The 12,592-nt window shown below is 41.2% G+C and overlaps 1 protein-coding gene across 4 annotated transcripts in view; it reads left to right on the top strand.

Moving 5' to 3' along the window:
- AFF3 (ALF transcription elongation factor 3) overlaps positions 1 to 12,592 on the top strand; it is a 554,454-nt gene that overhangs the window by 526,618 nt on the left and 15,244 nt on the right. For all 4 annotated transcript variants that reach the window (XM_059658990.1, XM_059658986.1, XM_059658987.1 and 1 more), the window contains 2 exons: positions 2,227 to 2,290; positions 5,261 to 5,397. In XM_059658990.1, coding sequence (XP_059514973.1) covers positions 2,227 to 2,290; positions 5,261 to 5,397 — 201 coding nt within the window. The remainder of the gene's footprint in view (positions 1 to 2,226; positions 2,291 to 5,260; positions 5,398 to 12,592) is intronic.

Below are 12,592 nucleotides of genomic sequence, written 5' to 3'. Positions count from 1 at the left end.
AGGTCTGTGACAGGCTGGTGAGGTAAGGAAAGCCATATTGTACAAATATTGATCAGGACTGAAGTCCAGGATAGGCTGGAGGGGAGTGAAACTGTAACCCGAGGGAGGTGCCGGGAGCCTAGATTTCTGTGGTGGATGTTTCCTTGAGAAAAGAAAGGGGAATTTATTTACAAGAAAGCATCCATGGCATTTCATAACAGGGGAGAAATTGATGGAAATACTTGGACTCCTCTTCTGAACAAATGGGCTCTGGGACCACATCTGAAGCTCAGGAGTCTGACCTGGGTTTGGGCTAGCAGAGGAGTTTGGTCTTCGTCTTCGCCACATGAAACAAAGGGAAAACCAAACAAGAAAGCAGAGGATTTTTTTGGTCAGTGAAACTGCTCTGTAGGATACTAGAATGGTGGATAAATGTCATTAAACGTTTGTCAAAACCCATGGAATATACAACATCCAAAGTGAACAGCAGAGTGCTCTAAGGGCTTTGGGTGATAAGGATGCAGGTTCATTGATTGTAACGAATGTGCCACTCTTGGGGGGGATGCTGATAGTGAAGGGATGCTGACAGTGGGGGTGCGAGGCAGGAGATGCATGGGAACCCTTTGTGCTTTCTCCTTCCTGTCAACCTAAACTCGCTCTAAAAAAATAAAGTCAGTTCATTAAAAACCAACAACAAAAATCTGTAAGTCACCAGAATTGGAATCAAAGACTTAACAGACAACCAACATGTGTTCAGAGGTCAATATGGGGACAAAGAACTTTGGAAAACAACCATGTAAAGGCCATTCAAACGGAAGAAGTATGGACACCTAGGAAGGGAACTGGAGAAACCAGGGTCCGTAGGACCAGGGCCTTCAATGAAGGAACCTGCAGGCCAGTGGAGACCCGCCAAGATGAATGGGAGTTTGCAGGCCTGAGTGACAGGAGGAATGGCAAAGGGAAGATGAGCCAAAACGGAAGTTTTGTTAATGCATCAAGGAAACCCTGCAACTGTGTTCCTCCTTTCTTTGTTGAAGTTGAATATTTCTAGCGTGGTACCACAGTCCTGACAATATTTTATGCTTCAATGATTTGTGACCTATGACCAGTTTGTTTCTTTGACTGATTAGTTGATTAAAACCATTAAAATGAGCATAATCGTTTTGGATTGCAGTGGTATCGGCAATATGATATTCATGGTTTTTCTAAGCATTCTGACCTTTTCAGATAAAAGGTCACCTAATATTTGACCACCTAATATTGCAGTGAGAAAAGAGACCCATTAGAATCTGAAAAAGACAGTTCAGAATAAGCATGTAACAATAGGTTAAACAGTCCATGGTTCATATCACTACCTACGTCTTGTCGCTTTCGGGGAGTCCTGGCTTATATTGGGTATCCCTGAGTAAGTCAAGTTTATTGACTACATAAAGACCTATAATACCACAAAAAAAGTTTAGGCTGATATCACCTAAAGTATGCAGATGTGTAAAAACTATCAGACTAAGCATTTAAAGGTGCAGTGTGATGAGTACCTCAGTGTAACTTGAAGTTACACGCACACTCGGATCATCTCCCAGCAGAAGCAGTGCTGGCCGGGGTGTTGCTTTAATAATGCACGGCTACTGCTCATATTGACCAGCCAGCTAATCAGGGCCGTAGAGATCCAGGCCACGACTGCGTTGTTACAAGGTAGACATCGTTTCACAGTTAATGTCCTTATGCCTGGAATGGAATCATTCAGCATTACCTCTTTTCCTTTCCCACTACCAAGCTTTAAAATAATGACATATGGGTACATATAACTCTGCCTTGTATACCTGTAAATGACACAGATTTTCATAAGGATACATATATATCCTCACCCATGCAATTATTATGAGGTATATTTTGCAATCTTTACATTAAAAAGCCATCGTTTGGTGTAAATATCACAAAGTAAGTTTTTTACTTGTTTTCTTAACCCTGCAATAAAAAATCTGACTCAAATCAGGCCCTGGGGAGCCATGTTAAAATCACTGCAAATGTAGATGATCGGCATAGACTGTGTTTTGAATTGCTAACTTAAGCGAAATATAATCGTGGTACTTTACATACGGGCAGTGATTTGGAAATGTGAAAAGTACCTGCTTCCCTCTTAAGCAGAGTTTTGAAATTGTGATTTAAGTTTGAGCAAAAGGAAGGAATATTTTCAGGAGACCTTACTCTTCCACAGTAGTGACACTTGGCATCATCCTCTCCTTGTAGGCCGCGCAGTGCAGATTATTTTATGCAAGAAGCTAAGCGGATGAAGCATAAGGCAGATGCAATGGTAAGTTCCTTTTCTCTCCAGATACGTTTTTCCAAATGATGTTTGTACTGCACCTTCATCACTGGGGCAGTGTAGCTGGGGTAATTATAAAATCTATTACAAGGATGGCCGAGTCCGTTAAATGGAGAAATGTTTATATAATCAAGCACTCATCACCCAGTAAAGTATGACTTCAACCAATAATGCCTGACAGGGAGAAAGCCCTGGAGAAATGAATATTTTATTTTAGTCCTAAGTTTTGAATAGTAACGAGAGGTAATGGAGACAGTGGGTAGCATTTTTTTTTCTTTAAAAATAAAATCTAAGTTTGCACTTTTCTGTCATATTAGCCTGGCCAGCCCTTGGCGTGGTCCCAAGATCTAATCCCTTTTCAAAAAGACTTGTGTTCTTCATGGGTATCTGCCAAAATGAATACTTCTCTGAAACTGTACAGCAGAAACTGTTATAACACACATAAGCCTCTAGAGCAGTGATGGTGAACCCTTTGAGCTCGGCGTGTCAGCATTTTGAAAAACCCTAACTTAACTCTGGTGCCGTGTCACATATAGAAATGTTTTGATATTTACAACCATAGTAAAAGATTTATATTTTTTATATTTATTTTATATATTTAAATGTCACTTAACAAAGAAAAATCAACCAAAAAAATGAGTTCACGCGTTCAGAGGTGACACGCGTATCATAGGTTCACCATCACTGCTCTAGAGCAACAGTTCTCAACCTGTGGGTCGCAACCATCGGAAAACACATATAGCATATCACATATTCACATTATGATTCATAACAGTAGCAAAATTACAGTTATGAAGTAGCAACAAAAATAATTTTATGGTTGGGGGTCACCACAACGTGAGGAACTGTATTAAAGGGTCATGGCGTTAGGAAGGTTGAGAACCACTGCTCTAGAGTCACCATGACTTGATGTTTATAAAAAAAAATGTTTCTTACTTAGACAATCACCTGTTTTGGAAAGCTTGAAGCTGTTTAGACATTAGATTTTTTTAAAAAAAACATATGTGTGTGTTTTTTCTAAAAGCCATCGTATGGTTATTGCATCTTGAGGCTCGTCCAAAGGGACTCTTTCCTCAGGGAATGCCAGCTCCACTCCCCACCAGCATGTATAACTGAGGCTGGGGAGCTGGAGATGGAGAAGGCATTTCAAATTACCTTTAACGTATTGTTCCAGTGTTGAAGATGCCCAAGCCATAACAGCACTCCGCTCCCAATGCTACCGATGTTGCCCCTCAATATTTACTTGTCTGAGGATCACTGCCTAGGTTCATCAGTGCAAGGGACATAACCAGAGTGTCAGAAAGTAGAGAAGGTGCAGTTCTTGCCCTCACACTCCCACAGGCTGATGAAGGGTTATGGTCACCTGAGGAGCTGAGGCCAGGTCACTGTTGGAGAAGAGCAGTGATCTTTAAAGCAGAATGAAAAGTTCTGCCTGAATCGCCAGGGTTACTAGGATTCTTCACTCAGTGTCACCTTGTCCAACCCGACACAGCTTCAGCCAGCAGGCCTGTGTTCCCACCGGCCTCTAAGCAGACCTTTCTCATGCCAGCCAGCAGGCCTGTGCACTTGTAGAACCTCACACTCAACACGCTCACAGCTCGCACATACTTACTCTCACTCTCGCCACACTCACTCTCAGCATGCTCCCCAAATCCTTTCCTTCCCACTGTCATTTTCTGGTCTCCTCCCCAAGGCCTCCCGCCTCTGAAGCCCCACCACCTGCTCCCTTCCTACCATCTCATGTGCGTTGGACTCCTTGCTCTGCGTTTCAAGTCACTCGCAGGCTGCCTTGCACTGTGAACCGTCCTGTGGGTGCACATTTTTTCTCTCTAATTGTATTATATGTTCTTGGGAGAAACTTGTGTGTATCGAGTACACATAGGATAGAATTGGGTGCTTCAGGAAATCCTTACTGAATGAAATGGCTTCTTTAATCTGAAAGCGTTGCCAAGAAATATTACTGGATAGCCTATTAGGGTTATAAGCTGTTTAAAAATTCGATTTGCTAATGAAGGAGTATTTTGCTCTACATTCTGTTTTCTAAGGCATCATTATCAATGAGAATTTTTTTTAGAGGCAAGACTTATATTAGTAATTAGAGTATTTGTGTAATTCTGTTTTGATTCACGAATGAATACTGGAGAGATTATGCGATTCAAACTTAAAATATGTAATTATCTACAGAGAGCAGCAAAGTATGGAACCAGGAACTTGTTGTGTAAATTTGTATTTAATAGAACCTAAGAATATAAAGCTCATTCTTGCTATTGTAGGGAAAGATTAACATCAATTTAGACAACCTCATGTAATCCAAAAAATGTTCTTTATTAAATATCAACTCTGTATCCCCTTTTAGCTAAGCTGAAATATTGCCTTGAGTTTTATCTCCTCTCCTCACTCATCCCTGACTGGGGTCCTGACTATGAAAGACATAACTACACACACACACACACACACACACACACACACACACACACAATAGGAGGAAGGCATGGAAAAGGAAATGTCAGATAATGTAAAATACAAAACTACAGGTTTATGCTGTAAATCATCAAAGTTGAAGTATACAAAAAAAAGAGTATGAAAATTCTTATATGGAATCATACCCACCAGCTTCGCTGTGTATTTAGCAGAGCGTGGAGGGACAAGGAATGAAGCTGCCACGCCCCTGGAGGTTGAAAGAGGAGCAACCATGAAGCTCTGAGCAGTTCTAATTGGCAGTTGTTACATAGATTTGGTACAATTCTGTCTGTAACCATTCACTCATTTACCCTAAAATAGCGGCAATTTATGAAGGTAACTAGAGGAGGAAGTGCCCCATTTCTTTTTCCTCTCAGTTCCATTCACAGGATTTTAGAACTCAAAAGCTGGATTTCTCAAATGAAGTGTCTAGACTGTGTGACAATAATGTTTAAAATCTGTACTTGGGGAAAACACTGTGTTAACTCTGTTGAACAGGTGGAAAAGTTTGGAAAGGCTTTGAACTATGCCGAAGCAGCCTTGTCATTCATTGAGTGTGGAAATGCAATGGAACAGGGCCCAATGGAATCCAAATCTCCATACACAATGTATTCAGAAACAGTGGAACTCATCAGGTAAGTACTGTGTTTTCTCACTGGGCAGGTGGGGTCGGGGAGTGAGGAATGTGTGTAAGCACTCTGAATACAGAGAAAAGATGTCAACCTGTAGTACCAGCTACTAAGAACCTTTGTTCATCTCCGAAAGTAAGGATGTAAGATTTTGCATGACACTTTCAGCATCCCCTGCTTCCTTTGCCCTCATGATGATGAGGCAGGGCAGCTCCTATAACCCCTTATTGCTGTAGGAAGGAAGCTAAGTCTGGGTGAGATATGAATGCCCACTTCACCCAGCTAGGAAGTAGCAAATTTTTAACTCACTTCACTTCTATGCTGCTTTTTAAAAAATCTGCTTCATGTTGGTGTAATCTCAATTCTAACTCCATCAATAATGATTCAGAAGTATTTAATGAAAGGAAAGCAGATTCAGGGGATTTTAGGGAAGGAAATGTATCCTATGATTTAATATCTCAGAGGTCCTGGCGTTGTCCTAGTGTAAGACTTAGATGTGTGCATCATTCCCCAACCTGGGTTAAGGCATGGCATGTGAGCAGAACAGAGTTTCTGATGGGGGCACCTGAAGGGGTGGGTGGGAGACATTTCTTTTCCATGATAGAGACCTGGAAAGGCACATCCTTATCATCTCATTAATGAACCAATAAGGGCATTTCAGCCGTTAACCCTACTGAGAACCTTTGTCATATGATTTATGTTTTTAGCGAGTTCAACTTCTTTGGATAATGTCTAATACTCATTATATAAAATAATTCTTCCCAAAACTAACAGAAATAAAAATCTCACTGAATGGGCTCAGTAGTACAGTTGTGATGACAGAGGACAGAGTCAATGAACAGAAAATAGCATTTACCCAATCTAAGTAACAGAGAGAAAATAGACTGGAAAAAATGCATAGAGCCTCAAACACAATGACAGAAGATCCACATATGTATCATTGGAGTCCCAGAAGGAAAGGAAGACAGCAAGACTGAAGAGTATTTGAAGAAGTAATAGCTGAAACTTGCCAATTTTGGCAAAAGATATAAAAATACAGGCTCAAGAAGCTGAGAAAAACCCAAGTAGGATAAACCCCAAGAAATGCATATGAAGACACATCATAACTACATTTCTGAAAACTAAAAGCAAAGAAAAGGAAATCTTGAAGGCAACCAGAGAGAAATGACATGTTACTGTAGGGGAACACCGATTCAAATGACAGCTGACTTCGCATCTGAAACCGTGGGAGCCAAAAGAGAGTGGCACGACATTTTTTAAGTGCTGAAAGGGAAAAAAACTATCAAACAGTGAATTCTAGATTCAATGGAACTATTTTTCAGGAATGAAGAGGAAATAAATATATTATCTGACTAAGAAAAACCCAACATTGCAGATTAGCTAGAGGAAGTCCCTCAAACAGAAAGAAAATGGCAAATAAAAAGGAATCTTGGAGCATCGTGAAAGAACAAAGAACAGCTGAAGAAGATATGTGCAATAAACTATCTCATGAGTTTTATAAATCATACGTGTTGACTGAAACAAAAAGTATACCACTATCTGATACTCGAGACAATGTTATTTAAAAGTGGAGAAAGTAAAGGGACATAAATAGAAGTAAGGCTTCCACACTTCGCCGAAAGTGGAGAATGTTGATATCAGTAAATTGTGATGTCTTATGTGTATATTGTAAAATCCACAGCAGCCACTGTGAAAACTATGCAAAGAGATACACATGAAAACACTACAAATCTGCATGTTGTAGAGATGATATAGTAATAGTATCATTTCTTGAGCAATTTACAACAAGCTAGTTCATTATGTCAAGAGCTTTCCAAATACTATCTCAGTTAATTCTTACAACAGTCCTATGTCATTAGCAGTATTAGTTTACTAGATACATAAGGACATGGAGGCTTAAAGATACTAGTTTATCTACACTCTCACAACTAATAATTGTCTGCTGGGATTTGGACCCAGGACTCCCTGACCATTCCACATACTACTTCAGCTCTCTCAAAGAATCTGCAAGTAACTTGTTATGTTTTTGGAGAGATGGCCAGAGTCCCAAGAAATAAATGTGATTAACTATTTCGGTTTATAAAAGCCACTAATTACACACTGGGACACTTACACTACTGTCAAAGTAAATATTGTCACAATGAAAAGGAGGTAAGTCCCGGCATTTATCTGAGCATAGGAATGAACATTTTTTTCTGGAGATTGGCCCAGAATAATTGAACTTTGCCTCCATCTTGTCAGCCACTCAGCTGTAAATCAAAATTTGTAAAAATGGATGAGTCACCATATATGTGGAATGCTTGAACTGGTGTCACTCTTAACCATCTGTAGCATTTGAATTTGTATCATCAAAGAGCAGAAAGTAGCTAGATGGTTATAAAAATCATTTTGTCCTAGGCATCACAGTAATATAATGCTACAGGAAAACAAGGCAGCATCGGGTAGCTTTTCAGAAAGAATTATCTGCAAGCACTATGAAAATCTAAGTATTAGGCAGAGAGGACTTCCATCATAGAAGATATTCTATTGTTAATAAGAAAGTTATTTTTAAAAAATTTCTTTGGGTGAGACCCAAGATGGCAACGGATAAGTGGAATCTACACTTACCCCTCCCAGGACCAAACTGGAGTTACATCTAAATTATAGAACAATCATCCTGAATAACCAACTGGAGACAAGCTGAAGAGGAGTCTTATAACCAAGATTTACAGCATCCACATCGAGACTGGCAGGAAGAGTGGAGACGAAAAGGGCTGGCCCGTTCCCATGGGTGGCATCTGAGATCCCAGAGGGATATCTCAGCTGCAGAGGTTCCTTCTGAGGAGCGTGGGGTCTCAATCCCACACCAGGCTCCCCCGACCAGAGCATCCGAGCTGGGAACGGGCACTCTCATAACGCTGGGCTATAAAAATCAGGGATTCTGTCCACCAGGGAGAGACAGAAGGCTGCTAGAGACACAGGTGCCCTCTTAGAGGGCCAGCACACGAAATCCTGTTCACAGCAACCTACCCTGGGCTCCAGCAGAGTGGACTTGAGTAGTGTGAGGAGAGACTGGGCTTTGTGGCTCTGGGGAGAGAGCTAAAGGGACAGCTGTCATGATCCCTGTGCTGAGTCCCTCTCCCACACCCTAGACGCCATCTTTCTTTTGGCAGAGCACTCCCCTCCTTATGACATGAACCTGGGTAAATGCAATAGCCCCACCCTCCGGAATCCCTGTCTCCCATCCGGTGGAGCTCACACCCTGCTGAGGAGCCAGATGCCTTGACAAGAGTAGAGATATCCAGGCAGACTCAGGGTGTTGGTGACTGAGTTGTGTGGCCCTGGAGTGGGGCCACTCCTCCCTCCTTCCCCCAAGCCTGACCAGCACTTCCTCACATGGGAGATCCACTAGTCCCACCTTCCCATCTCTCAGAAGCCCTACCCTGCCCAGCTCCTGGCAGAATCTGGGACATACTGAGTTGTGTGGCTCTAGGGCAGGGTCCATTTTTCTTTCTTATGCCTGACCAGTGCAGAGCCCTCCCTTCCCATGGCCAAACCATGGTCAGTTTGGGCCTGATAAACCCTGCTGGCCTCACCCTGAAAATTTTCTAAGACCCTGCTTCACCACAAAGGTCTGTAGTTACCCAGCGGGTGGCACCTAGACTTGGTATACCCTAGGACTTTTGCTGAGTGGCCTCAGACCCAGCACTGGCTCTATGATTGAATGTGTTATCCATCTAGTGAACACCATTCATACCTGGTGACTCACTGAGAAGCTACCTATTAAACTCAAGTACAATCAGAGGCTCTTTCAGTGACTGAGCCTGACAGGCTGCCAGCAGGTGGAGGCAAGCAATGGTGGATATCAGGGTGCCTTGGGCCTTTTGCTGACTGAACACTGGACTCGGTGCTGGTGCAAGCCAGCCTTGGTGTACAGTTTGGTCCTTTGCACACATACCCAGGTACAGCAGAGGCATCAGGAAACTGTGGATCCCCATGTAGCTCCAAACAAGTTTCCCAGGATCAGTCATAGGCAGTGCCTGATATTGACCTGCACCAGTCCCTCCCAAGAGGCCCCAGAACCAACACACCCAACTTCAGACAACATCAGAGCAGGATCCAGATAGCTTTACAAGTGGCATAGCCTAAGTGAGATCTCTGCAGGCACCAGACTCTGCTGAAGCAAATTCTACTTAGTGTGGTCACCACCTGCACAGCAGCTAGTACACTGAGCCTTACAGTCAAACCCACACAAAACGGGCCAATAGCAAACTCATGACTTCATTACAACAGGAGGGCTCACATAACCCACACAAAGGACATTCCTGGAACACCCAGCTCAGTTGATTAAGGAGACTGTGCTACTGGATCCCACAGGACACCTACTGCATAAGGCCAGGATACCAAGATCAGGAGACATAAGAGATATACCTAATACGTAGAAAAAAATACAAATAGGCAGCCAAAATGGGGAGAAAAGGGCCCTAAATGAAAGAACAGGAGAAATCTCTAGGGAAAAGGAAGAGATAAATGAAATGGAGGTAAGTAATTTATAAGATACAGAGTTTTTAAAAATGTTTATAGAGATGCTCAAGGAACTTAGTAAGAAGTACAACAAGGTGAAAAGGGACAGAGAAATCATTAAAAAAAATCCAGTCAGAAATGAATATAATATCTGAAATGAAGAATACACTAGAAGGAATAAATAGTAGGTTGGATGAAGCAGAGGATCGAATCAGTGACTTAGAAGACAAGGTAGCAAAAAGCATCCAATCAGAGCAGCAAAAGGAAAAGAGAATTTTTTAAAATGTAGATAGTTTAAGAGACCTTTGGGACAACATGAAGCATAACAACATCTGCATCATAGGGGTACCAGAGCAAAGAATTGAGAACATGGTTGAAGAAATAATGACTGAAAACTTCCCTAACTAAGTGAAGGCAAAAGACAGACTATTCCAGGAAGCACAAAGAATCCCAAACAAGACAAATCCAAAGAGGCCCATACCAGAACACATCATAATTAAAATGGCAAAGGTTAGTCCTGGCTGGGTGACTCAGTTAGTTGGAACATCATCTAATGTCCCTAAAGGTTACTGGTTTTTATTCCTGGTCAAGGCACATACCTAGGTTGCAGGTTTGATCCCTAATCAGGGTGTGTGCTGGAGGCAACTAATCAATGTTCCTCTTTCTTTCTACACTTCCTCTTTCTCTAAAATTAATAAAAATATATCCTTCAGTGAGGATTTTAAAAATAATAATAAATAAAATAAAATGGCTTTGGTTAAACACAAAGAGAGAATCTTAAAAACAACAAGAGAAAGATAGTTACCCATAAAGGAGCTCCCAAAAGACTGAAAGCTGATTTCTCAACAGCATTTCAGGCCAGAAGGGATTGGCATGAAATATTCAAAGTAATGAAAAACAAGGACCTACAACCAAGGCGACTTTACCCGGCAAGGCTTTCATTTATAATTGAAGGAGAAATAAAGAGCTTCCCAGACAAGAAAAGCTAAAAGTGTTCATCACCACCAAACCAGTATTACAAGGAATGTTAAAGGGCCAAAAAAAAAAAAAACGACGGAGGAGAAAGAGGAACATGGGTATCCTATATAATAAAAGCCCAATATGCTAAGTGTCTGGTTGACTGGTCAGTCATTCAACCAATCAAAGCGTAATATGCTAATGATATGATAAGGCCACTCAACCACTTGCTATGACAGGCACTGACCACCAGGGGGCAGACACTCCAACCAATAGATTAGCTTGCTGCCGGGGTCTAACCAATTGGGACTGGGCAAGATGGGCCAGATTCACCCCAGAGCCCTCCCACAGTCCCTCCCTGGCTGGCCACCTTCTGTGGGGTCCCTCTGCCTGGCCTGCACCCTCTCGCAATCCAGGACCCCTCGGGGGATGTCAGAGAGCCAATTTCGGCCCGATCCTGCAGGCCAGGCCAAGGGACCCCACTGGTGCACAAATTCGTGCACTGGGCCTCTAGTAAAGGAGAAAATAGCAAGAAATACATACGTATCAATAATCACTTTAAATGTAAATGACTTAAATGCTCCAATCAGAAGATATGGGGTAGCTTAACAGATAAGAAAACAAGACCCATATATATGCTGTGTACAAGAGGCCCATCTCCAAGAGACCCCTTTAAAAGTAAAGGAATGGAAAAAGATATTTCGTGCAAATGAAAGTGAAAAAAATCTGGGGTAGCAATACTTATAGCTGACAAAATAGACTTAAAAACAAAGGTTATATTAAGAGACAGAGAAAAACACTACATACTGGTAAAGGGATCATTATCCAACAACAGGATATAACCCTTTTAAACACCCAACATAGGAGCACCTAATTATATAAAGCAAATCTTGATGAACATAAGGCAAGAAAAGGACAGTAATACAGTCATAGTACAGGATTTTAACATCCCATTAACATCAATGTTTTCCAGACAGAAAATCTAAAAGGAAACAGTGGCCTTAAATGACACACTAGACCAGATGGATTTAATTGGTACCTTCAGAGCATTTCACCCCAATGCAGCAGAGTATACATTCTTTTCAAGTGCACATGGAACATTTTCTAGTATAGACCACATGTTAGGACACAAAACAGGTGTCAATAAATTTAAGAAGATTGAAATCATAGCAAGCATCTTCTCTGACGATAATGGTATGAAACTAGAAATCAATCACAAGAAAAAAGCTGAAAAACACACAAAGATATGGAGGCTAAATAACATATTAGTAAACAATGAATGGGTTAACAATGAGATCAAGGGAGAAATCAAAAGATATCTTGAAACAAATGACAATGAGAACACAACAACCCCAAACCTATGTGACACAGTGAAAGCAGTCCTAAGAGGGAAATTTATAGCATTATAGGCCTTCCTCAAGAAATAAGAAAAGCTCAAATAAATTACCTAACCCCACAACTAAAAGAATTATCATGTGAACAACAAGAAAAGCTCAGAGTAAGTGGAAGGAAGGAAATAATGAAGATCAGAGTGGAAATAAATGGTATAGAGACTTAAAAAATATACAAAGATCCATGAAACCAAGAGCTGGTTCTTTGAAAAGATAAACAAAATTTATAGACTCATCAAGAAAAAAGAGAGAGGACCCAAATAAATAAAATCAGAAATGAAAGAGGATAAGTAACAACTGACACCACAGGAATCAAAGAATTGTAAGAAAATGTTACAAACAGGTATATG

This window comes from Myotis daubentonii, chromosome 12 (genome assembly GCF_963259705.1).
Source record: "Myotis daubentonii chromosome 12, mMyoDau2.1, whole genome shotgun sequence".
In the NCBI taxonomy this organism is placed as follows: Eukaryota; Metazoa; Chordata; class Mammalia; order Chiroptera; family Vespertilionidae; genus Myotis; species Myotis daubentonii.
Note: the sequence above shows the minus strand (reverse complement) of the source record. Positions and strands in the feature narration are given on the sequence as shown.